The following is a 26,989-nucleotide window of genomic DNA, read 5'->3' as shown; positions in this document are numbered from 1 at the left end:
ACACCTTGTGGCTTTTGCTCTGTCCTCTCTTCTCTGAATGGCCACCTTACCTCTTTCAAGTCCTAGCTCAGACCTCCTGGTCTCAACAAGCTCTTCAATCCTAAAGACCAGATTTCTTACTGTCACTGGCCACCATCACCACTGTCCCTGCCTCGCCACCCCACCCACGCCCAAGTGCACCTTGACCCCATACTCTTTCCCCATAGTGGAGAATATTTTTTAACATACTACGTCATCTGTTCATTCAGTTTATTTTCTCTGTTGCCAAAAATGAAATCTCTGTAAGAAAAAAGATCTTTGCCCCTTTACACTCCCATCTATTCCCAGCTCCCAGAAAAGTAGTCAATAAATATTTGCTAAATGAAAGAAAGTTAGATGGTAAATTTATGAGTAAACTGTTGTTTGGTTATGCTGACCTACAACTCTTTTAAAAAATTTATTTGGTACTGGGGATTGAACCAAGGGTGCTTACACTGTGCCATATCCCTGGGCCCTTTTTGTATTGTATTTAGAGACAGAGTCTCACTGAGTTGCTTAGGGCCTTGCTTTTGCTGAGGCTGGCTTTGAACTTGTGATCCTCCTGCCTTAGCCTCCCCAGTCACTGGGATTACAGGTGTGTGCCACTGTGCCCGGCTGATCTATAACTCTTAAGAGAGGGTTTTCAGTCCATGAACAGCACATACACAAAAGACTGGTCAGAGTCTGTGGCTCCAGATGCTCGGGCCTCAAAGGTCATATCACACTAAATTCCTATCAATGGACCCAGTCGCAGAAGTGGTCTCCTCCACTCAGGGACCTCACCTTCACACCAAAAGAGAATCAATAGCCTGGCAGCTGGTAAAACTACCAGACAGAATGATTGCTGCTGTGGTCCCTTTAATCACCCCTCCCTGCACACACCCCTCTTCTGCCTTCAGCCCCTCTAGGTACATTCCGACATGACCCACTACTCCTTGCTTCCTTCCATCTCTCTAGCAACTCCCAGAAGCACCTTGAAGTCCCACTCCTGCCATGAGATTTTAATGAGGGGGATGCTCTCAGCAATTAGAAGCAGGAAAGGGCTGATTAGGGCTCCCGTACAGCAGCGTTTAACCCGGCATCCCATGCAGCCCGCCAAGCGTTAACCTCATTCCCCACACACACTCAATTAGGCATATTTACTTCTCATTATCCAGGACGCAATCGTGAGTGCTAATAAAGACCTTCGCTACCCCCAACAATGCAATTAATGCTATTAGCTGTCTCTCAGAAACTCTGGTACACGTCGGTGCCCACCCCAGTCTGCTCATTCATCCATCTCAGGCATTCAGGCACAATGCCCTTTTCTATTTAGCAGAAGTCAAGGGCACACCTACTATGTGTCTTACCAGGCAAAGGGTTGGGGCTCAGGAAATGAATGGGACAGTCACGGTTCTAGGAGAACTTGCAATGACAGGTAAATGAAACTCAGGATTAAGACCCCACTCTCCAGCCCCAGTGCAAGTCCCAGCTCAGCCACCGCTTGGCTCTGTCTTGAGCAGTTGATTACCACCTCTAGGTCCTATTTATAAGATGAGGACAGTCATCCTAACATCCCCTGGGGTAGCTGGGGGTATTCAAGGAGATAACAACGCCACCGTACAGAGCACACCCCACCCATTTCATTCCAGGCTCCTCTTGCCTGAAAGGATAAAGGGAATCCTATAGTTCAGATGGTCAAGAGCAAAACAGGAAAATCCTTTCCCTCTGAACACATGGGCAAATGGGCCAGCAAACTGTAGAGGACAGGAATGGACTTGGTTTTAGAGCATGCCTGGGGGATGCAGCCCAGACACAGGTGGGCTCTCCCGGCTGGGGAATGTTCCCCAGGTTCAGACGAGCTTTCCCCTTTATCCAGCGATTTCTCCGTCGTCATCCCAGCAACAGAGATTTGAGGAATCTGCACTGGAACCAGATCAGGGCACCGGGATCACAGACACGAAGTGAGGGCGGGCTGCCTGGCACAGTGGGCCAGACACACAGGAAGACCCACCTACTATGGTCGTACGTGTGTACGAGCTGTCAGAGGGCTCTGGCTTCTCTAAAACTGTCTGGCAATGATGTTGACACATCTACTTTTTTAAAGGGGGACAAGATGCACATAAATCTATATATGTGACAAAAGAATACATGCATATATACACACATACAATCACATAGGATTAGGAAATACCTGAAATGATACCCAAGAAACTGTTAGCAGTGCTGCCTCTATAAAATCGAGGAAGTGGACTGTAGAAGTCTTACACTCGATGCAAAATTCTTCTAAATTGTTGTTTTACAGGCGCATACATTATCTATCTATAGCCACATTGACATCTCTATCCACGTCTTCATAACAAAACACAATCTGGCGTGGAGAATCTCCGCTGGTGGCTCTTCTAGACTTGGAGCGGGTGGGCATGGGGAGGGAGCCGGATGTGCAGGGGCTGGGGCAGGCAGGACCGCCGGGAACTTACTGGTGTTGTGGTCTATGAAGTAATCTCCAACCTGGGGGTCATACGCCTCTTCCCATCCTAGTGGCAGCTCATCACTAATGCAGTCGGCAAAGGTGAGCGGTTTGGTGTACCTGGCAAGGGAGAGGAGAAACAGACTCCGTCAGCCTACAGTCCCCCAAGCTCCTGTACCACGCTGCTCCCGGGGCTGGCCCAATAGATCCAGAAGTTCTGCGAAGGTGGCCGTATTCTGCAGCAGCATCAGACAAGGTCACCCTAGGAAGGTGGTGATCTTGGGCCCTGGTTTTGCCACTAACTTGGCAGGGGCCTGAGTAAGTCACCTTCCTGCTCTGGGCCTCTGTTTGCACATCTCTAACTGAGGGTTTGCAGGACAGGGCTCTAAGGCCAAGTCTTGGCTTTCTGGTTTGAACTCAGGCCATCTCTGGCCTTCCCACCTGCAACTTGCTGGCCACCCGTCTCCAGTTTTACCCTGGCTCTCTCCTGTGTTTGTCGTGCCCACCTGCCCTGCGGAAAGCTGGCTTACCACAGTATCTAGAACAGCAGATGTTCCATCCCTGTGAGTTCTGCCAGGGGAAAGTATTTATTTGCTGATTGTGATGGTTCCCAACTGTCTGCACCCACTGCTGTTCCTCCCTAGACAATCCCAGCCACACTTATCTTTTGGCAATCACCACACTCTAAGGCCCATCTCATGGGGAGTGGATTGGTGGCGATCTTAGTGGTTACATCAAACAGGCAAATCACCCAACTAAACCAACAAAGGCTTGTCAAGCCTGAAAAACGATCACAGAGCATTTGTGGAGTACTTTAGCCAGAACATGGGGAGCCAGGAACCCAGACACACGGGACTCAGCACAAGTGGCCACTCCAGATAGCCACTGTGGCTCTTTTCCATTGTTGCCTCTGCCTAAGACACTTATTCCCCAACTCCTGTCTGCTTCCTTCCCTCTCTTCTGGAGGCCCAGAGGGTTCTGCTTTGTACCCTTTCTATGGATTGACAAACTGAGGTACAGTGGTGCAGAATCAGAATGAATTTAAGGAAACTGAAAAGATACACATTAAAGTATTATCTGAAATATCATCTGGGTTATAAGGATTTCAACGTAATTGAAATATTTTTCTCTTCTCTTTTTTTTAAAAACTAAATCCCCTGTAACGTTCGTACATTGATTATAATTACGATTTTTAACAATAACTAAGTCTAGGACTAAAAAGCATGTTATGCATATTATGACTCCTGTCTCATAGGTGCTTTTGCCTGATTTTTCAAACCAGAGAATGATGTCATGTACTTACTAAAGGCCAGGCCTTCTGAAGCTCCACTGCTAGATTCTAAGAGCTAAACTCTGCTAATAAACATTAATGAGATGGACTGAGCCTCAGAACAATCTGAAATGCAAAGCCAGCTACGCTAGGGGTACAGAGGATGAAACTGAAACAGAGAGACATCTGAAGCAGGTGGGCACACAGATAACCTTTGGATTTCTATGTCTCGGTGCAAAGATCCTCACTGAGCTTAGAGTACCCATGGCTCTTCAATGAGAAGCAATTAGATGTTTCAAAGTCATCCACACACATTATCTGCTGAGCTCCTGCCATGCAGAATGGCAGTGAGGGTGGGGGACAGGGTGGGAACACCAAAAATAAATCACTTTTCCAGAAAACCATTAACTCCCATGGACTGTTCCAGATTTGCATGTTGAGAAGTCAGAGCTCGGACACGTGTGAGCTACACGCATCAGCTAATGTGACGGAAGTGGATGCCCAGGGCCGGCGTGCTTTTTCATGCTAGCAGACATGGTACCCACTGGGAATAAAGGAAGTGAGGCAAGAGGACCCAACGTTAGGAGAGGGTGAGAGGAGCGAGGCTTTGGGTTTGATATTCAAGTTCCCTGGGATGCAGTCATGGCGGAAGGCAGAGAACTGATACCCGGCCTCTACCGGCTCCTCTCTGGGGAAGGGAAAAGCTGCTTTGGGAAGGACTGTGCAGCTGAACAAGAAATCTGGACAGCAAGATTCTCTCTGGAACAAATGCCAAGAGGGACATGAATTATTCAGTGTGCAGACGTGCCATTCAGAGAGTCGGATGGAGGGAAGTGCTTCAGTTGCATGGGGATTTCAACGCACACACATACGCTCGCTCCCCTGCCAGCGAGTGAGTTGTGGACGACAGTTCCTCCTGGTGAACTCTGGGTGCCCCTGGGCCTGCAGCACTTTCCCTGCGCAGGTGCCAAGAACGTGCACTGGGAAGAGCTGTCCGCTTTGAGATGTGGCCAGGGTGTGGGGGCCTGCTGGGAACTCCCAGCCAGGTCAGGTCTGCTTGGTCCCTGCCTCCAGCCTCCACGTCCTGGGCTGCCTTAAACCCTAGTCATGACATCAAACGACCCAGAGGCTGGAGGGGCAAGAGGAAGAGGATGGGAGGGAAGGGCACCAGGCAAGGGCCGGCGCTGCCTCTTCTGAATGACAAGCTCTGAAGGGCTACAAACATGCCCGCGAGTTTCACAACTGGCCCTCCTGGAACAACAGCCTGGACGCGTTGCCCTGGAGACAGGGGGGTTCTTGCAGGTGCATGCTCAAGGGGCACACGGTGGCCAGTGGGAGAGCAGAAAGCAGCTCAGGGGCTGGGGGCTTCTGGGGGGGAGCTGCTTGCTGTCTGCCAACAGGTTGAGGGGCAAAGCTCCAGGGACGCCTGGCCACAGTGGGCACCTAGCGTGGTCTTCTCAGGAGGCAGCGGTGGGGAGTGGAAAGGCTTCTGCCAAGCCGTCATGGGTGGCAATTCTTCGGGTCCGAGGACAGCTAACCTGTCTTGCATGTTCCTACTGCTCCTGAGCAAGTCCAAGTTTCCCAGTCACCTCCTATTGCCACCAGCAGGACGCTGGTCCCCAACTCGCTCTTGCCCTCCGACTCCAAGCCAAAAACTGGCCAGACTCTGGCCGAGCCTCTCCCAGCCCGGGCACAGTGGGCAGGCTGGTTCTTCCTGCCCTGGGCTGCTTCACACATTTCCCACAGCTTCAGTTTCACAAGACCCAATGACGCCCTTCACCTGCGGCAACAGCCAGGCACCAGGGCTAAGCCAACCCTGCCCTCCTGTGTCTGAAGGCCGGGGCCAGCAGGAAGCAGCTGCCCACGTTTGAAGGTTCCCGGCCTTCCCTCGGGTTCCAGCTCCTATATCCATTCATCTAACAAACCATCTCACCAGCACGTGAGGAGGACAAAGCTCACGGTGTAGCTTCAATGATCCAACTACAGAAGCCGACGGGCCAGACGGGCCCTGCCTGTGGTCTAAGGGGAAGACACAGCCCCACCAGGCGCAACTCGGCGCCATCACTGCAGAGGGTCACAAGGTCAGAAAGAACAGGTGTGGAGATCAAGTGCAGAGGGGGAGCAGGTGGTCCTGGGAAGCCTCTCTGAGGGGGGCCTTTCAAGGGAGATGGGGGGGAGCTGCCAGTCAAGGGAAGATCAGAGACAGGCATCAGGAAGAGTGAGTACAAAGGCCCTGAGGCAGGACGATGTGGGTGAGTCTGAGGAGCAAAGAAGAAAGTCAGTGTGGCTGGAGTGAAGTCGGCCGAGGGGCAGGGGGTGACGGGGAGGTCCCGAGGCCTGGGTTTGGGGGCTCTGGAGCCCTTGCAAGGACTTCAGATCTCACACCCCTGAGCGTCACCCATGTGCTGAGCCACAGAAGGTAACCCAACGGAGCTCCCTCCCCGCCCTCTGCTCGCCTCCTTTCTCTCTCTTCCCAGTTAAGGGGACCTGATCGCAGACGCAGCAGCACAGGACCGTGCAAGGCACCAGGAGACGTGTGAAGGAGGCTGGTGTCTGCCCTTCCCAGCAGAGGAGGCTTACGCTTCCCCAGGCAGGGAGCGATCCCCAGGACCTTCCGTGACAGTGCCGGTGGCCGTGATGTTCCCCAAGGCTGTGAACCCGGGGACTCAAGGGAGGCGGGCATTCTCAATGGGAGGCTCCTCTAGAGGTGGAAGGCCGAGGGGCGGGAGAGGGGACAGACCAGCAACAGAGTGTGGTCGGAGGGCAGCGGGAGGAAGGGGTCCAGGCAGGGGGGAGGACCGCAGTGGTCCGCTCGCGGCTCAGGGCAGGCAGCGCGGCCGTCACCCACAATGGCTCGGGAATGGGAGGCAGGGGTGCCTCCTTCTCTGTGAAATGGATGAGAAGTCCCGGCTCGGAAGGGTGTGGGGGGGATTAAAGGAGGTAACGCAGATCGAGTGCTGAGCACAGGGCCTCAGAAACGTGGCCTGTGAACCGATCGGCTGAGAGACATCTGCACACCAAGAACGGCGTCACACTTCAGCTCACGCCTGCGGGCGCCACCCGCCTCCTTCCTCACCCCCAGAGACACACGGCGGAGGTGACAAGGCACAGGCTCTGGAGCCGCCACCCGGGTGCAGGCGCCGTCTTCACCAGCCCCTCCCTGGGCACCATCTTCAGCTCCCTCTGATTTGGCCTCCTCGTGTCCAAGGTGAGGATGCTCCGAGGGTCCTCCTTGCTAAGCGGGGCTGGGCCGAGCGCGCGGCACACGGGTTCACAGCCCTGCTTCCTGGACGGGGAAGCTGAGGGGAGTGAGGGGTCCAGGCCCGCATGGCCCACAGACCTGGCCGGTGCCCAGCGCCCCGCTTCCCGGAGGAGCCGGGACTGTCCTGGAGAGCTGTGTTCGGAGAGAAACCAGACCAGCGCGGACAGGCGGCGGTTCTGGGTTTGTCTGGAGCTTGCTCCCTGAAGGAGAAGGCGTGCGCTGGGAACCCCCAGGTCCGCCTCTCCAAGGCCAGCGTCCTCCCTGCCAACACCTGTCTCCGCACTCCGACCCTTGACCTGCGGGCTTCCCAGCCTCCCCATTTCGGCTGGGCTGGTTCATCCAGAGGCTCTCCTGGCTGGGCACTCCACTTCTGGAATTCTTTAATGGGGAAAGGAGGAGGGGGCAGAGCTGGAGGGAAGATTCCAGACTGTCCTGCCTCTTCCCCACCTTCGGGCTGGGCCCCCACAAGCCAGTGCTGGCCGGCCTCTGCCAAGTCTCCCCTTGGCTCCCCGCCAGGGTGCCCCAGGATCACACGCCTGCTCTCTCCCTTGGCCTCCATCTCCCTATCTCCTGGACTGGGCTCACCCCACCTCCTGCAGCCCAGGGAGAAGTGGGCAACAGCGCTGCTGTTCCTGCCTATGTGCTGCCAGCCGCCATCTAAGGTCACAGCTCTGACCACCAGACTGTGGATCCGGCAGGTGTGGCGCTCAGTCGACTCCTGCAGGCCAGATTCCGCCTGCAGACAGGACAGGGGTCTTCTCCAGGGCTGCATGTTAAGCGAGGGGTTCGCATGCCTTTGGGGACAGATACTGCACTCGGTCCCCCTGCACTCTCTAGAGTCCCTCCTGGGTCTTGCCTTACCAAGAGGTGGCAGAGTAGCCAGGAAGAGCTTGAGGCTCTGGAGCCAGACTCTCTGGGTTTGAATCCACGTGCTGCCATTCTCTAGCCGTGTGACCTTGGGCAAGGTACTCAACTCTCTATGGTTCATTTTACACATTTGTGAAACAGGGAAAATAACACAAGAGTGAGTAGTCACCGTGCACCAGCAACTGTTCTAAGCATTGTATGAACATTTACTCATTTCCATCAGGTATCACTATAATGCGCCACCATTAAAAAAAAAGAGGGGTGAGAGGGGGGCAAGAATGGAGGAAGGAGGGACTGTATAGAGGGAAAAGAGGGGTGGGGGGTGGGGGGAGGGAAAAAATAACGGAATGAATCAAACATCATTACTCTATGTAAATGTATGAATATGCAAATGGTGTGCTGTTACTCCATGTACAAACAGAAACAACATGTATCCCATTTGTTTACAATAAAAATAAATTAAAAAATAAATAAATTTTTAAAAAATGGGAAAAATTTTAAAATAAAGTTTACTTATTTCACCTTCATAACAACCCCTCGGGATAGGACCCCTTCAGACCTTCAGCGTTCTCTGTGGGTTAAATGAGATAATATAAGAAACAGCATTTGAGTACACAGCGAGTGGCCGATGACCGCCAGTGAGTCATCACTTACACTGAGGTCAAGTGAGGCCCCTCAAGTAGCAGTACGAAGGGGACCTGACAATTATCGTCCTGCTTGACCAATGAGAAAACTAAGGTGCAGAGGGAACAGACCCGGCCAGGGCCACCCAAGGGCCCAGCTGCAGAGCTGACTAAGCCTTGGGGATCAAGCCCAGGGCTGCATCACACTCATGCCACCAGGAGATCAAGCCAGCCCGGCGCTGGGGTCAGCTCCCTGGGAAACGTGACAGGTGTCGGCACAGCCTCCAGGAAGAGCTGCTGCACCTGTTCCTGGCCCCTGGTGGGAACCAGGCTGAAACCAGGAAGCTCCCACCTGTGGAGAGAAGAGGCTGCGCTTCATGGTGACCACACTTTCTTGTGGGGCAGCCTGAGTGCCCGACACCCTGGCAGAGCAGAGGCCCTGGGATGCCTGGTACCCCCCACCCAGCTCCAGCCAGCTTCGTTCTCTTCTCAGATTGGCTGGTAGGTTTCAGAAGCTCTGTGCCCTAAAGAAAGGGCCAGTTCCACCGCCCTGCGTCATCTCAGCCCACTCCTTTCCTGCTCTGATCCTCAGTTTCCCCAGAGGTAGCAATCAGGAAAACCCGCCTTCCCGGGTCCCTGCAGGGACTCGATGAACCAGCCGCACAGAGCCTGGCACACAACCCCAGTCCTTTCCCCTTCTCTGTTTTGGACTCAACCAAAGCTTTATTCCTTCCGGTCCCGTGAGCCCCAGGTACCGGCTTCCCAGAGTCTCCTCAGCAACAAGAACAGGGCTGCTGCTCAGCCTTCCGTGAAATGTGGCCATTCTAGAACCTTCTGCTCCTCGAGTTCTGCCACTCCCACAGCCAGGTAGGTAGCCTACGAGTCTGTCCTTCTAGAAACGGAGTTGTCTGTGCAGCCATGGCTGGGATCCTGCCCGACCGCGGGCGGCTCGGACGGCGCTGGAAGCGGGTGCGAGCTGGGGGTGCGTCCCGAGGGAGCTGGAAGCTGACCCCTCCGAGGCCCTCTTCGCAGGCACCGGCCGTTTTAAGTCTAACAACTGGCCTGCCTTCCCAAAGGCAGAGGGCCTTGTGAGGCCAGCACAGAGTGACGATCGTTGGAACACTTTTGCTCGATGCCAATTAGGAACGAGGCTCTGGACCACAGGAAAATGAATCGCCTCCTTTATCTTCACGACGCTTCTGTGAGGCCAGCACCTCCACCCGCCTTTGGCCCACAGGGAAGCGATCTTAATAGTCAAAGCAGTAAGAATAAAATCCGAATTTCACCGAGAATTTATCAAGTGCTGGGCGCCGTCCCAGCTCCCGGACACGCTCAGCACATGTCCGTGTGCACTTGGAGACGTGTCTGAACTGGGGTGTGTGTGACGGAGGCTGATGACAGCTGTCAGCGGGCCGCGTCCCGAGGGAGCTGTCGGGACCGTGTGTGCATTGACATCTGAGGCACCAGCATTGCCACCGGTGGAATGGACGTCGCTGGCTTGGGATGAACCCCAGAGGTCTGAGTGGAGCGCTGTTAATCCCTAGGAACCAGGTGGTTACCAAGCGGGTGGAGGAGGCAGTGAACAGACCCGTTGAGCAGCATTCCCAAGGCAGGAGTCCAAAGTAGGCTAGCTCTGCATAGGTGCCTGGTGGCCTCAGAGCCCAGTGGCAAGAGCTCCGAGTCCTTTGTGAGTCCTCCTAACAAGGAGCATCACCAACGCTCTTAAGGGCACAAAGCACAGACACTAATAACTCAGTTAAAAAGTGATTCCAAAGAATTGGATTCTGACTGGGGAGATGGTTTAGGAACACAGCTGCTATATTTTGCTTACATATTCCTTTGTGTTCCTGCACACATAAAACAGACACATGAATTAAAAAAAAAATCCAAGTTTGAAATTTTTGTTTCAACAAGTATGAAATCAAGTTAAAAAGTGCATCACAGTTTACAGATTTTTCCCCTTTCTTAGGACACTAAAACAATGGTGCACCTTAAAATCAACGTTAGGCTTATTTGTTAACGACTCTAAGCTGGAAACGACCCAATGGTCAGGGACATGTGGTACAGCCATAAAATGGAATGCTACTCAACACTGTAAAAGCACAACCTGTGGATACAGACGAACCTCAGAAACACTTTAACAGATAAGAGCAGCAAGGAGAAAGAGAGACGATGCTGTTTGACTCCTTTTACACAAAATTCTGAAAGATGCAAACTAATTAACCTAGGACAAAAAACAGAACAGTGTGGTAGAATTGTAAATTAGCACAACCACTAAGGAAAACAGCATGGAGGTTCCTCAAAAGATCAGGCATGGAACCACATAGGACCCAGTATACCACTCCTCAGTATTTATTCTAAAAAATCAGAGTTAGCATGTTAAGTGATACATGCATACCCATGTTTATAGCAGCACAATTTACGGTAGCCAAACTATGGAACCAGCCTGGGTGTTCAGCCTGGATGAATAGATAAAGAAAATGTGTTATATATACAAAATGGTGTTTTACTCAGCCATAAAGAATGAAATTATGTCATTTGCAGGAAAATGAATGAAACCTGAGAACGTTATGTTAAATGAAATAAGACAAACTTGGAAAATCAAGAGCTGTATTTTTTCTCTTGTATGTGGAAGCTAGAGAGGAAAAAGGAAAAGGCGGAGGGAGATATCATGAAAATCAAAAGGAGATCAGCAGAGCAGAGGAAAGGACCAGAGGGAGGGAGGAGGAGAGGGAAAGGGGAAATGCTGAGGAGTGATATCAGCCAAATTTCATCGTTAAACTGTGCACACGTATGCATATGTCACAACAAATCCCATCATTACCTACAACCACAATGCACCATTAAAAAAATATGGACAAAAATTTTAAATTTTTTTAAAAAAAGAAAACACTATCTGGGCTTCTCAACCTTCAGAAATGTGAGAAATAAAATTTCTATTGTTTATAAATTTAAAAAGCAAGCAAATAGAGCCAGGTGTGATGGTACATGCCTATAATCCCAGTGGCTCTGGAGGCTGAGGCAGGAGGATCGCAAGTTCAAAGCCAGCCTCAGCCAAAGCGAGGCCCTAAGCCACCCAGTGAGAACCTGTCTCTAAATAAAATACAAAATAGGGCTGAGATGTGGCTCATTGGTTGAATATCCCTGAGTTCAATCCCTGCTACCAAAAAGAAAAGCACGCAAATAGAACAGTGGTTGCCTGGAAGCGGGTAGAGGGAGAGCACTCCTAAGGAGCACAAAGTTTGGGATGACGGGAATGTTCTGGTATTGACTATGATGATGAGTCCATAGATGTATATAAGTATGCAAAACTCACCAAATTGCACCCTTTAAATACATAACATTTAGTGGCCTTCATTAATTTCTCAATAAAGTCATAAGAAAAGAAAAACTCCATACTCTATATGCAATATTTTAACTAACTTAAAACAATCTTAGAAGTATTATTATTAGTTGCATTTCACAGATGGGGAGGCTGAGGCACAGAGAGGTTGACTGAGCTATTCAAGGCCACCTAGATAGTTCAGAGGTAAATCCAGCTGACTTTCTCAACTCTGCCATCGAGTGACTGTGGCCAAGTCCCTTCCCTTTCCTGGGCTGCCTTGTGCCCAGCATGAGAAGACAACACAGTGATTGCTAAGGGGCCTTTCAGGACTGAGCTTCCATGACTGTATCCCACAGACCTGCCCAAAGACGCAGAGCCAGGAGGGGTGGACCCTCTTGGGCAATTCCACCAGCTCCCCTGGCCTGGCTCCTTCACTGTTGAGCACGCCCCCGACGTCTCCTTATTGTAGGGAGCAGCTCCTTTCTCTGGGACCACTGGGCTGTGCATCACACACTAGAGGCATCCTGCCCGAGTCCAGAAGAGAGGTGACGCTGGTCCCTCCAGGTCACCCACTCAGTTAGACAGGCTCTCCTGACAACTGCCCGAGGTGCCGCAGCTCACGTGTGCTGGAAAGCACAAACCGCCCGGGTGAGCATCTGCGTCTGCAGACTCCATCACAGCGCCAAGACGGCTGCGGCCCGGAAGTTGGCCTTACCTGTCCGCCTGACTGCTCTTCCTTGAGCTCACCTTTGTAACCGATTACAAAAGAGCTCCGTACAAGAGTTCAAAAGAAAATGGACCTCGAGGGTCTTTCCCCCGTCATTTTTTTTGAAAGAAGAAAATGAACAGAAGGCTGTCTGGCCCTGAAGGGAAGCCCTGCCCGCGAGTCAGCAGCAAACGCCCAAGTGCGCTGGGCTGAAGCCGCTGCGTCCAACTCAGCGCACAGCACGAGCGATTCAAACAGCTATTTTGGGAAGCCCTGGAAAAAGGCAGATACAACGTGAATTATTCATTCATACTGCACGGGCCCTCTGGCCACTGTCCTCGCTGGTGCTCTTGCGCTTGTTCATTCAGTCGCTCAGGCACAGAAAGGGAGCCCAATACCCTGGCCTGCACGTGCGTGCACACCCCAGGAAGCCAGGGTGCCCCTCCAGATGGTGAGCCACACAGAGGAAACCCGCACACAGGTTGGCAGATTGTTCAGCTCCAGTGCCAGGGGAAGGTGTGAACCTCCAACTGGCCCACGAAGAGTGGGTGAGAGAGCCAGAGACACACAGGGCGGTCACAAGGGACTGCGCGCAGTGCAACAGAGGGTGTGCGGCGTGCCTAGTATTCCTCACGATTCCTGGTTGCTCTGGGATGGATCTGGCAGCTAGGCAGACAGCGGGAAGGCTCTGGAGCCTGAGCTGATTCCAATGTGCTCCCTGGGGTACCTTGAGGAGGAAGGAAAGCCCCCCCAGAGCTCCACAAGAGCCTGCCTAGTGTCCAAATGTCGAAGGGTGTGCCCAACGGGCTTGGGGGAGGTACGTCACCTGGGCTCCGAAGCCGTCAGTCTCCTCACTGCCTGAGGAGGGAGCAGCTCTGAGACAGCACATCTTATATCCTCCGGGTGACCTTGGTCAAGTCCTTTGCCTTCTGTGGGCCTTAGACTCCCCGTGAGTGAAACGGGGTTGGAAAGCGTCTCAGCCGACACGTCCAGGCCTGGCATTCACGGTGCCTTTCGTCATAACAATGTTGTATCTGAGAGGTGACCTGCACGCTTTTCTACAAGGATCTGGGTCAAAAACCTTCAGAGACCAACACAGGTGTTGCTCGGACCTCACACGTATGGTTCTAGTGAGCTCTTGTGGGGTTCCTACCACTATCCCAGGGCACAGATGGATCAATGGAGCCTTACAGAAGTGGCACGGAGTTACTCAGGGTCACCTGGCTGTTAAGAGGTGGACTGCAGATTTCAGTTAACTCTTAACTACCACTGGGACAACGCATGGTGATCCTGTCTTTGCATAGCTATGTGAGGGACTGTTAGAACACCAGGGAACTTCAAACTGTCCCATCAAGGAACGAAGGGGCAATTTTTGCCACTGGCTACCAACTGGTTACTAGGAATGTTTATAAGGAATACCGTGGGTGAGGAGGTGTCTGGCTGTGGAAGAAGAAAAGAAAAGAATCATGTAGTAGAAAAACTGAAGAAGGTGCCCATCCTTGGGGCCCAATCCTGAAGTAGAAGTCACTGCTGAGAAACCACAGAACAAGGGCAGCGGGTGTAGCTCTGTGGAGGCTCAGCATGCCCTGCCTGCCGGAGACCCTGGGTTCCGTCCCCAGCATAGCAGACAAACAGGAAAACCAGAAGACAGAGTTAAAAATAAATTTAAAAATGAACAGCACAGTACAGGTCAGAGAGCATCCGTCCCTGAAAGGAGTGGGTACTCAAGAACTTCCCCACAGTCTTGAGGACAACTCACCAGCCGCCACTGTGCTCCACCTGCCCAGGGGGAAGACTTACACAGGCGTGTTCAACACCGCGCTACCTATCACAGGAAGAAAAGCGCGCCCGGCTTCCACACCTGTAGGGAATGTGCGGTTGGTGAACTACGGTCACGACTGCTGGATGAACCGTTTGGGATGAAGCATCCTGAACGACAGCGGAGACGCTTGCATCTCATAATTTTTAAAAAAATGCAAAAGCAGAAGGCAAAACTGTGCATGCAGCATAATCATACCTGCCTGCAAGACAAAGGGGAAATGCCCGTAAGAAAAGAGGCCGAAATACCGGTCGCGTCCGCCTGTCAGAGGCGGGATAAGGTTCGAGGTTTGCATTTTGGTTTTGCTGCTTTTATAACCAGAAATAAGAAAAAATAAGGCTGTGTCTCCTCGGTCGTATATGATTTAATGGCCAGCACAGCAGACCCCCATTATTATTTCTCCATGTGACAGTGACCATGCTGGCACTCAGGGCCCTTCCTAAGTGACAGACCTCCTGGCTTCCTGGTTTGTGCCAGAAGTGGACATGAGCCCCACCCGAGCCTGGCCCCTGCTCAGTCCCCTCCCTCATGAACTGTCAGTGGGCCTCTGACCTTCTCCGCTGTAACTGGAGAGGGGCGGTGACAGCCCAGTCTCCTCCCTGGGAGCGGAGAGCCCACTGGGGAGCTGGCGGGGGCTCTGTCTCTCCTCCCGTTCCATTTTCATTAGCGTAAGCATCACCGAGCAGAAACAGACGCCTCCTGGCACATGTGTTCTGCAGCCTTTGGAGAGCTCCCACCGAAGTCCTGGGCGGGAGGTGATGCCCCGGGAAGGGAGGATCCCTGTGACTCTCCAGGCTTCAGTTACCAGGGGAGCCGAGGCTGACTTACAACCTGCCCCGCACAGCAGGGTGGGGCGGGGGACTCTCGCAGCCCAGCCGGCCTGGACGACCCTTGCCGGACACTGGACAGCCATACACAGGAGCCCGGAGCTCTGGGCAGTGGGCAAGGACTTGACACCCCAGGGGCCGCGAGACCAAGGCAGACTCTGCCTCAGGGGCCTCACACACACGCTCCTCAGCAGAGAATAGGCTCCAGAAGGGCCTGCGCCTTCTCTCCAGAATGAGGCCCGCCAGCCAACGCCCACGGGTCTGAGCCCCAGGGGAAGCACACGCCTGGGCCCAGCACCAGACAGGAATCCAGGTCCTTCCCCTGCTGCCCACTGCACATGCCGACTCGGATGGGAGCTGAGCCCCTGCTTTCCCAGGCCACGGGCTTGACCGTCACTGGGTGGATTGCCCAGTGCCCCCTGCTGGCCCCACTGGTCCTCATCACAGACCCCAAGGCCCTGTGACACCTCTCTCTCCCCAGCTCTTTTTCTCTTCCCCCTTCATCGCCTCTCCCCTAACTTGAAGCACCCTTTCTCCACATCTCTGGCACTGACCTTCCTGGTTCTGGAAGGAACCCCCTTCTTCCTGTCCACTGTCCTTCCCTCCCCCGTAGTAAAGGAAGGATACTGTATAAACCCCATCTTGCCGCTCTTGCTTCAACCCCTTCAAAATCTTCCCACCAAACCCAGATGAGGCACGAGTTCCCACTGGGCCTGTGCAGGCCTCCCTCCTGAGCCCCCCGTCTTCAGCCTCGCTTCCCTCAGTTCTCAGAGGTGCAGCAACTCATTCCCACCCCACCGCCTGTCTCACATGGGTCCCCTGCCCTGGATGCTGTCGCCGCCCTGTCCGCGCATCCGCCCACCTTCTGCATGGCTGGTTCGAGTCCTTCAGCACAGACTGGACATGCCATTTTTAGGAGGCCTTCCTGGGCAACCCTGGCTGAGTGGGCTCCCTCCTGCTGCTCTGGCGTCTGTCTGTCTTGTTTGGTGACATGTTAACTGTCTTTTCCACTCAAATGGAGCCACACTGATACATTTCACCCTAGTCTCCCTGTGACCCAGCACGAGGCCTGGCCTGGAGCTGATGCTCCCCAGTATCTGCTGAATGAATGAAAGAGCAGAGGACTGGGGTCATCCCTGCCTCTGCAAGGGGAAAAGTCTTAGGGAGCTTTTTGGTCTTCTTTCCTTTTCCTTCCAGAAGTACAGTTCCTGAGCCTAACAGTTAGCCATTGGCAGACTCCCACAAAGACTTCCAGGGACCCAGGGCACACAGCTCCACTCCAGGGCCTGCTACTATCCCACAGCAAACCAGAAATCACCAAAGAATGAGCCTGCGTACCTTCCCTGGAAGACTGCCCTGGCAGGATGGAAGGGGTCCGCAGAGCAGGAATGCTGAGGGAGCAGACCACGTGTGCATCTGTCTTTTTCTGCAGGCTGTTAAAAGTCAGAACTCTAAAATTGAGTACGTGGGTCTTGTCAACTTCAGGAATAATTATTTATTTTTGCACTCGGACCGTGTAGTGATAGGCATATCACAGGTTCCCCCAAAATGCAGAAGGCAGGAACCATAGACTTAGTTGTTTTTTTTTTTTCCCTAAAGTAAGTGAAAATATATTTGAGAAATTTACTAATAGTATAGATGTTGCTTGTTCTTAGAGAAATCGAAAGTCAGTGAGAAGGGATTCAACAGTGAAGGCCACTTATGTTTGCTCTAGTGCATCACTATTGAATAATAACCGATGAAAAAGCATGGCTATTTGGAGGAGCCTAAGCCAACTGCAGAGTCTCTTCTGCAGTCTAGTCTATGTTCAGCACCAATACTGCATACGAGCTCCAAAGCAGCGGGAAATCAACACACGAGCATATTTCCTCGTTCATGGTCATACACATGGAGGGGTAAAAACAATGAAGATGTCGTTCTAAATGAAACTTTCATGAAAGATGCTGCAGGAGTCCAAGAAAGACAAGATCCTCCCATGCTGGGCTGGGCTGGTCCAGGAGGCTCCACCAAGGAGGCAGGGAAGCAGCCTGGGTCCTGAAGGGCAGTGATTGTTCAACCAAGTCAACAACCCCATACGTCTTCCGCCTTTGCAACCGTGTGCAGTGCGGTGGAGGGAACCGAACAGAGACTTCCACAGCTGTCGTGACGGGCCTGCTATGTCGTGGTGGACACACAGCTATGGAGGAACAGCTCTCAGGCCCCAGGTCCAAGTGCAGGGACAGGACAGCAGGCTCCCTGGCTTTAGCAGTGGAGGGGCCGCAACACTGACTTTGGGGGCTGGAGGCCCGGGGGGGCGGGGGGCGGGGGCTGGCTCTGCAGTGGGAGGCCTTGCCAGGCCACAGCAGGCTGCCAGGAGCAGGGCTGTGGCATGTTGGCACATTTGTAGCATTTAGTCTCTTTACTTAAGGACTTCACAGGCAAAGGGCAAGAACTGCCTCAGGGTCTGGAAGGACAGCATGAGACTGGAAGAAAAGTCGGGAAAGAAGAGCCAGGCTGGTCATGGGAGGAGGGGGAAGGTCAGTCAGACCTCTCCTCAGGGAAGGCAGAAGAGGGAGGTGGGCAAACCTGGCCAGGCGAGTCTGGGAAGGCCGCGGTGAGAAGCAGTGAGCCCGGGGGACCCAGGCCCTTGGACGGGTTTCAGAGCCAGAGGGAAGGTTCCGGGCAGAGGAAAGGAGATGGGCTTCTGAACACCAAGATCTGGGTTCAAGTAACTTCACCTCAATAATAATAACAGTGACAATAAACGTTCTCGTTCACAGAGCATCACGACATGCCAGGCACCAGACCAGGTTACACCGCTAACCCAGTGAATCCTCAAAGCCACCCTGTCGGAGACACTGCTTTGTTATGCTGATTATTCTCTGCATTGGAGATGGAAACTGAGGCACGGAGAGCTACTGTGTAGGGCCTCCCGCTGGAACGTGGGCAAGTGGGGCCAATCCAGGCAGATCAGTTTGGGCTCGGGGCTCTGGCCCCATGCACCATGCCGTTAGTAAGGCAGGGAACAACAGCAACAGCACCTGTAGGGTTACAGGGGTGCCCCCTTATCTGTGGGGAAAACGGGCTGCTCCACGCTACCAGCAGTACAGAACTCTATAAAGGGATGTGGTTTCCTATACCTACAGGATAAAGCTCATTGTACAAGTCAGGACCAGTAAGAGATTAACAGTCCTAACTGATAACAAAATAGAACGATTAAAACAATACACTGGGATTAAAGTTATGTGAATGTGGTCTTTCTCTCTAAAGAATCAAGAATCGAGACAAATACCAATATTTTGACCCGCATTGACCTCAGGCCACTGAAACCTTGGATAACTGGACAATCGGGGAGGGGAGTACAGGAGGCTCCAGAGCTGAGCACAGAGAGTGATATGTCAATAACCCCGACGCACAGCTGAGGCCGCCCAGCAAAGGAAGCGTCCGCCAAGGACCTACCACGTGGTGCCTGCCTGTAAAGGTTATTTGATCACCTGAAGTGGGTGGCCCATTACTCAGATTATGAAACTGAAGCTCAGGGGGTGACCCGCTTCAAGTCACGTGGCTGGGAAGACGAGTGGCCTCCGTAAGCGTGTGCGGAGCACTATTTTAAAAAAAATTGTGCTTGTTCATGTCTGTTGGGCTCTTCTGTCTCCAGCCACCCTCTGGGGTCGGGACTTGGATTAGCTCCCCAGACAGGAAACAGGGTCCTACCGCTGGGAAAGAGCAGCGCTAAGACCTGGACCCGGATTGGCAGACTCCAGAGCCCGGCTCCCTCTACCCCTTCTGCCACGGCAGTGCCACTGCACAGCAATCGTGGAGCGTCCCAGGCTGTCCCAGGGTTGGCGGCAAGTCACCTGTGTGTACTAGACCTGAGTACACACAGGACACCCCACTGAGCCGGTGGCACTTGGCCTAGAAGGCGTTTACCTGCCTCCAAGCCCCTGCCAGCTACCTGCCTTTCCCGATTCCCCTCTGCCTGGCACTCCCAACCCCACTCCTCTGGGGCTCAAGATCCCCCCAGCTGTCATAGCCCCTCCCTGAAGCCCTCACAGGCCCCAGAGGAGACCCCTGCTGCCTCCCGCAGCTCCTCACCCACCCGTGGCGCTTCCCTTTGAGTCCCGCTCTGAGCTCTCCTCCTGGGGGGGAAGGCACCCCAGCAAGGGCTACCTCAGAGCCTCCTGTGAGTCCTGCTGGGGTTTCACGTCACGTGTGGACATGGCATCCTTGGGTGGCACCCGGGGCGACTTAGGGGGCAGACATACCTGTTTTGCAGTGGACTGGGAGCTGAGGATGGCAGGAGAGTGAGCGGATGACACTTGGTTTTTGCCACCAAGCACCAGTTTCTGCAAGGTTCCAGGGAAAGTGACTTCTCAGGGTCCTCAGTCCGCGTGCTTTGATGGGGAGTGACTTTACACCAGCCCTTGGGATGGGCACGTGAGATCAGCCTGATAAATCCCACACCAGGCCCCTGACTGGTAGGGTAGGCAACTGACTCCATACGGGCTACAGAGAACCAAGCTCAGGACCACCGCTGAACCATGTGTTTCCCCTCTGCCTAGGACACAGAAACCTCTTTCTAGGAGCCCTCCATGTGCAAGCTGAGCCAAAACACAGCAGGTGGACTCTGCAGATGGAGAAAAACTAAGTCCTGATGAAATCTCAGAACCCTGGGCCTCACAGCGACTTCCAGGCTTCGCCAGCATGTAAACCAATATGTCCTTCTAGCACTCAACGTCTAACTGTGCCGAGGGCCTTACCGTGAACCCAGGAGGACTGACCTGGGGCTGGGAGGGACAGCAAGTGCGTCAGGCACCGAGGTGGAGGGAGCTCTCGATTGGAGGGCTCAGGAAGTGGGCCCACCACCCTTTGTCCTGGACGAAATGTTGGGTACTACCTGGAGGAAACAAAGGGCTACACAGGAAGCTGCTGTCGGTCACAGCAAGGCCTAGACCAAGCTTCTGAAAGCGGGAAGACCCCAGCCCAGGGGACCAGAGGCAGCCCCTCTCCGCCTCTGCAAGCAGAAACAAAAAGGAGATAAGCCAGTCTAACAAAGCAGAAAGAAAACAGCACTCTTGAGGACCTACTACGTGCTGAATGGCAGACGTGGAAGAAGATCCAGCTTGTGTGGCCACTCATGGGCTGTGTGACCTTGGGCAAGGCCTGTGACAGGTGATCAGTAAATCCTAGAAGGCTGGTAAAGCCTGCCTGCAGGGTTGAGCTGAAGGTGAGGGCGAGGTTGCTTGGCCAGAGCTAGGCCCCGCAGGGGGGAACGGAAGGCAGAACGCTTCTATGGGGAAGAAAAGGGAATTTTCTTTCCATGTTTAGAACATTGAAAACAAATGAAAAACCGCCGGATGTGGTGGCACACATCAGTAACCCCAGTGGCTCAGGAGGCTGAGGCAGGAGGATCAAAAGTTTAAAGCCAGCCTTAGCAACTTAATGAGGCTTCAAGCAACTTAGTGAGACCCCATCTCAAAAAATAAAAAAAGGGCTGGGGATGTGGCTCAGTGGTTCAGCACCCCTGGGTCCAATCCATAGTATCAAAAAAGCCAAAACAACAACAACAACAACAACAACAACAACAAAACTGAAAAAACCCTCCCTACAGCTCTCAGGTACAAGATGTTGTATACAGAAGGCAATTTCAGCAGGATTGCTCAGGAACAGGTATGTGGCAGGAAGGGAACACTGAGAAGGGGTGCCAGAAACCCAAGTGCCCAAGAAGACCCACCCCTCTGCAGCTGAATGACTCCGAGTCCCTAGGACATCATCCTGGGAACTCAGGACTGAAAGGACTTTTAGAGAACACTCTCTAGTCATCTCAGTGTGGAGATGGGGAAACTGAGGCCAGAGAAAGGAAGGGGCTGGGCCACAATAACTGAGTAGCAGAGCAGACAGGAGGGACCAATTCACCTACGTGGCACCAGTGCTAGGGTCTGGGGCCTGTCAGTCAATCTTGCTGTGTCAGCATCTTCCTTTGCAAACCAGGGGGGGTGACAGCTTCCACCTCACAGGGCCGGGGGGGGGGGTTGTCAGGACATGTATGTGTGCCACGGGGCAAGGGCAGGTCTCAAATACTGAAGACAGAAAGTTGCTGGGCATTTTGGCTCGGGAAGCTGCAGATCACTCATCAGCATTACCACCGCTGGGAGAGGAACCTCTTTTCTCCCATAATCCCGGAGCAAGGAACCGGGTTTGCAATTTGGAGGCTGGGCACTCCTAGCCCCATCCCAAGCAAATTCCTGGGAGGCCACATTCAGGAAGGGCTTTCCTAGGTTGATGGTTTCTCTCTTTGTGTCTCTCCAGTGGACCCTGACCAGACAACCACTCTTGGGTCCGCCCATCCCCAACTCTCCGGATGGAACCTTTGTCCTTCCTCCTTGGAGAAGCCCTTGTTTGTGATGGCCCTCGCCCCCAGCAGGCAAGATGTGTGGCTTTCCGCGGGCCCGTCAAGTGGGATAAAGGCAGGCCTGTGCTCACAGCCAAGCTCCCGCCCCACCCCGGAACCTCTTGAGAGGTGTGCTTCAGTGAAAGGGACAATGATGTGTGGCCCTTCCCTCTGCCAGCAGCTCTTCCCATCCGGCTGTGGGTTAAAGGAGGCTGGGCAACCGCCCAGGCGGAATCGGCCTGCAAACATCCTGGGGATGTGCCCCTTGTTGGCAGGAGGACAGGCAGGGCAAGGTCAATGGCCTGGGTTTCCCTGAGCTTCTCCCTACCTGAGCTCGGGCGCCTGTGCGCACATACACAGCAGTCATGTCCCCTGAGCGAGCAGGTACTGGCTCTGCCACTTGCCAGCTACCTGCCCTGAGCACCTCACTGTACCTCGGTGCCACATCCCCCACCTGTCAGATGGGGCTGGGGAGGAGTATCGGAGTTCGTCTTCTGGTGTTTGCACAGGGCTCGGATACAGAGGGTGCTCAGTGCTCGGTTATTCTGAGACGGGCTGAACGCTTAGGTGGCATGACATCTCTTACCTTCCAGACTGAGTTATGTCCCAGCTGAAGAAGTCCTTCTCCCCCGCCTCTCTTCCCAACTCACAAGCTCTCCCTGGAGACAGTGACCTCCACAAGGCAGGGTCAGGACTGTTGGGGTCACTGTATTGTCCCTACTGGGCGGTGGACAAAATAATTCCCAGCACATAATGAAGACCATGAAGACAAAGGGATTTATTTTTTTTGAAAGGGAATTACTTTACTTGATGATGACACCATGAAAATAAAGTCATCAGATGTCACCCCGGCTGGTCAATGACACAGATCCTGACGCGGACTCCCCCTCACCCGGCTCAGGACTATGCCGTGACACAGGGCGAAGGAGGTAGGAGTGGGGTGCCCACTCAGGCCGTGAGCTGGCAGAGTGGCAGGACCAGGGTTTGGTTCTACTGGCGTGGGTGACCCCCCACAGGTCCTCACCAAGTGAGCAAGGACTTCATGCCACACCAGCTTGTCACCGACAGGCCAAGGGGCTGCGGGCCTGCTGCGGGACGTGGGAGCAGTGCTGGACCCCTCTCCGGGGGGCAGGTTGACCACTCGGGGAGGAGAATGGGAAACCCGGACCCGCTCCCAGCATGGCGGGCTGAAGCAGCAGCACCCCAGTTAGTAGCCAGTTACTTGGGGAACTCACAGCGACGGGGGGCTGGAGGACCCGTCAGGAAAGGGAGCCCAGGTTTCGCACAAGTCCAGAGTCACTCTGATTTCCTGTGACAAGAGAAACAACGGCGGCAGAGCGTCTGCTCTGCTCAGCTCGTCATGTCCTGCCTGGCACCCCGAGATTCACGGGAGATCCTCAGAATCTCTGCCCAGTGCCCCAACACCCAGGAGAGGCGGAGGAGAGGCTGAGGGAGGCGCGGGGCCTGGCACCAGCCTAAGTGCCTCCCGAGGAACCAAACGCGCGTCGTCACATTAGAAGATCAGGCATGTCGGGCCATCGCTACTAACCAGCCACCGGTTTACGGGACAGTCTCACTCAGAGAGCACACCAAACGCAGGTGGCCTCCAGCCTTTACTCTTTAACTAATGCCAACTAGTCGCACAGGTTTCCCAACAATGGCTTACTGGAATTCTGCTGCTGCCTGCCAAACAGGAGGTGTTCAGGCAGAGCAAGGGCCCTGCTTGGGGTTCCTCTCTGAATAGGCCTACTAAGTGCAAGGCGTCTCATTACGTGTCTTTGTACCTGCAGAAGACACATTCCTAGAGGATTCCTAGCATAACCCCAGACCTGCTAACGGGGTCTCAAGCACCTGCCCAGCCCAGGCTTCTCTTCTTTCCTTTCACATCAGACACAAGGCCACTAACCCCAGCAGCAGCGAGCTGGGGGGCAGGAGAGTGGGGCTGTGGCACCCCAAGCCCTCTGGTAGGTGCCTCCGGGGCTGGTCCTTCCTCCCTCCGCCACAAAGTCCTGGCGAGCCGGCCACACTCATCTATCCGGTTCCTGCTGCAGACCTTGGGTTTGGAGGCTCAGCATTACCGAAGTTACAAAATGCAGCGCTATAGAAAAACTGGGCCACTAACGAGTCAAAAAAAAGAAATTCTGGTGAAAAGCATGAACAGTAGTTGGAAATAGTGATGAGCGTTTGCTCAGGATATTGCCATATTCCAGGAAGGAAGCTCGGTTCTTCACCTCCTCATGACAACTCCAGGAGTGAACAAATATATTAGCCCCTTATTTTAATAAATCTAATAACATTAATTAATAAAATAATGAATTATCCCCTTATTTTAATCCCACTCATTTTAAAAAGTGGGGAAAATTGAGACATCAGTGATTGAACTCTCATGTCAAGGGTCACACAGATTATGTAAATAGAAGCTCAGATTCAAAGTGGGGCTCTTAATTGTGGAAACTCAATAACTGGATACCGAGTACCTTGACCCTCATGCTCCCAAGATGAGTTAGCAAAGCAAGTCATCCAAACACGAAAATCCGACCCGTGAACTGAGCACCGATGGGGTAAGTAGCGCTCAGACATCCTGCCTGTGTGACGAGCCCACCAGCCCACCCACAGCCCCGGCCAACGCCCTCATGGGTCGCTGGAGGTCTTGCATCTGACGACACCATGCAAGTACCACGTCCACTCACTGAACGGGAAACAGGTAGCACGGAGAAGGGGCAGAATTCCCTGGAGCTGGTGAAAGCAACCTGGAAACGGACCACTTGAATCGCAGCCAAGGAATGGTAGAGGCGCTCCGTTAACAACTGAGTAACAGAACTTCTACCAAGTGAAGAAGAGGCAACCTGATAAACCCTCCCTAATGTTTTGAAATAATAAGCTTTCCAATGAGTTTGCTGGAAAAGTCAAATGAGAAGAGAAATCTGTCCCTTTGTGCTCTTGTGTCAAAATAATTATGCAATAGATAAATATAGATTTTATTCATACTAAGACTTGTGGCGTTAGTGGCAACTGCCACTCCAATTTTTTGAAATGTGGTCCTGGGCGTTTCAGTCAACGAAGCGTTGCATGTATGAAGTACCGTGAGATCCTAACAGTTGAAAATTCCTATTGCTTAGTGACTCTGCAGCCACCATGACCCCTTGGCATGATTCATTCCTTCGTGTCTGTCATGATGTTCACGCAAACAAACCTACTGCACTGCCATCTGTGTACAAGTATAGAACTTGGGTCCTGGTGGTACATGCCCATCATTCCAGCTGCTTGGGAGGCTGAGGCAGGAGGATCACAAGTTGGAGGCCAGCCTCAATGACTTAGCGCTATACATAATTGCATGTATCCTCCTTTTCTTTCATTTTGGTACTAGAATTGAACCCAGGGGCCCTTTACTACTGAACCACATCCCCAGTCCTTTTTAATTTTTTATTCTGAGATGGGGTCTCACTAAGTTGCTGAGGCTGGCCTCAAATTTGTGATTCTCTTCTCTCAATTTTCCCAAGCTGCTGGGATAAAAGGCACGTGCACCTGAATACATTACATGTTTATCGTTGGAGTGGCCTCTTTCTATTATTAAACATCAACAACAAAATGTTTAAAATAGACTGCCACGTCACACTGGCAGTAGTCTCGTACGTCTAGTTCACAGTGTGTCTTGATTTCATGAAGAGCCACGTGGTGGGAGCGACCTGGACCTCATCTAGGTTGGTGTCAGTGCACGCTATGATGTCACCGCGAAGTCCAAATCAGCTGGGCGTGGCTTGTGTGTGCACGTATCCCGGCCACGGAAGGGGCTGAGGCAGGAGAGACACCACTGCAAGGCCAGCTCAGCAACTCAGTCAGGCCTTGTCTTTTAATAGAAAATAAATAAAAAGGTCTGGGGGTGCAGCTCAGTGGTAGAGACCCCCTGGGTTCAATCCCCGGTGTTGCAAAAACAAACAGAAAAAGAAATCAACAAGGATTATTTTTCATAAAGCACCCTTGGCTAAATGACACATAGATGTATAATAAAAAGACCTATCTTGTCATGTATTTTAGTTTTTTTTCTCAAAACAACGGCCTCATCAAATCTTTCCCCATCGTGGACGATGGCTGTTTCAGAGTACTTTCATCACCTATCGTCACCGCCTCCCTTCTAAAGGAAGCCCCCCCACTGCTGCACATGCCTCCCGCCTCCTGCTATGGAGGGCACGCTGCCGGGCCAGCACTCCACACCTGGGAGACGCGGGCGCTTCCCCTGGGTGGACTTCCCATTGACCGTCGGCAGATGAGGGCAGGGCGATGGTCCCCGCGTACGTCTCACCTGGGTCACAGAGCTCCCACACACCCGGCGTCTTACCCTGACAGGAGGATAAAAGCCACGCTCCCGTTGTACAGATGAGAAGACTGAGACTGAGAAGCAAAGGCCAGGCCGGGGCCTCCCGCTCCGTGCTGGAAGGGTTAAGACCAGGTGGTTCTTCTGTCCCTGTAGACTCCCCTCTTCCTTCTCCCTTCTCCCATTCTCTCTCTCTGTTCTACTTGACAAACATTGATGGAGCACAATGTGACATTACAACACATTTACACGAAGCCCCATGACCAGATCGAGGTAACTGTCACATCTATCGCCTCAGACTTTTACCCTTTCTTTGCTGGAACTCAGATGTCAGCTGCCTGCTCTTCCCCACAGGACACCCCCCTCTCTCAAGCTGGGGAAGACCACTCAGAGTTTTGCAGGTTAGTAGACATTTTTTTCAAGCCAATGAGTTTTTCCGTTTCTTTAATTGTTCTTTTTCTTTTTAGTTTAGAAGCTATCTGCAAAGCTGCCTTAAATATCCAAAAGTATCTCTTTGCTGTCACAGAAAAGGTTCATGATTGCTTTGGTTATTCTGGGTCTCTTATTCTTCCAGATGAATTTACACCAAAAGTACAAAGAACCCAATCAATAAATGGGCTAAGGAATTGGGCAGACACTTCACAGAAGAAGATATATAGGAGATTAACAAATATATGAAAAAATGGTCAACATCTCTAGTAATTGGAGAAATCAAGTTAAAACCACCCTAAGATTTCCAATTAGAATGGCTATTATCAAGAACACAAGCAATAATAGGTGTTGGTGTGGATGTGGAGAAAAAGGCACACTCATACATTGCTGGTGGATTGGAAATTGGTGCAGTCACTCTGGAAAGCAGTGTGAAGATTCCTCAGAAAACTTGGAATGGACCCACCATTTGATCCAGTTATCCCACTCCTCAGTTTATACCCAAGGGACTTCAAATCAGCATACTACAGTAACATAGCCACATCAATGTTTATAGCAGCTCAATTCACAATAGCTAGATTGTGGAACCAACCTAGAAGTTCTTCTATAGATGAATGGATAAAGAAACTGTGGTATATACACACAGTGGAATATTATTCAGCCATAAAGAAGAATAAAATCATGGCATTTGCAGGTAAATGGATGGAACTGG

At 52.6% G+C, this 26,989-nt stretch overlaps 1 protein-coding gene across 1 annotated transcript in view; it reads right to left on the bottom strand.

Moving 5' to 3' along the window:
- Wwc1 (WW and C2 domain containing 1) overlaps positions 1-26,989 on the bottom strand; it is a 156,935-nt gene that overhangs the window by 90,570 nt on the left and 39,376 nt on the right. The window contains exon 2 of the mRNA XM_047555790.1: positions 2,478-2,587. Within this exon, the coding sequence (XP_047411746.1) occupies positions 2,478-2,587 (110 nt within the window). The remainder of the gene's footprint in view (positions 1-2,477; positions 2,588-26,989) is intronic.

Source organism: Sciurus carolinensis, chromosome 6, assembly GCF_902686445.1.
Source record: "Sciurus carolinensis chromosome 6, mSciCar1.2, whole genome shotgun sequence".
Classification (NCBI taxonomy): domain Eukaryota; kingdom Metazoa; phylum Chordata; class Mammalia; order Rodentia; family Sciuridae; genus Sciurus; species Sciurus carolinensis.
The sequence above is the reverse complement of the archived record's forward strand: the minus strand, read 5'-3'. Positions and strand labels throughout refer to the sequence as shown.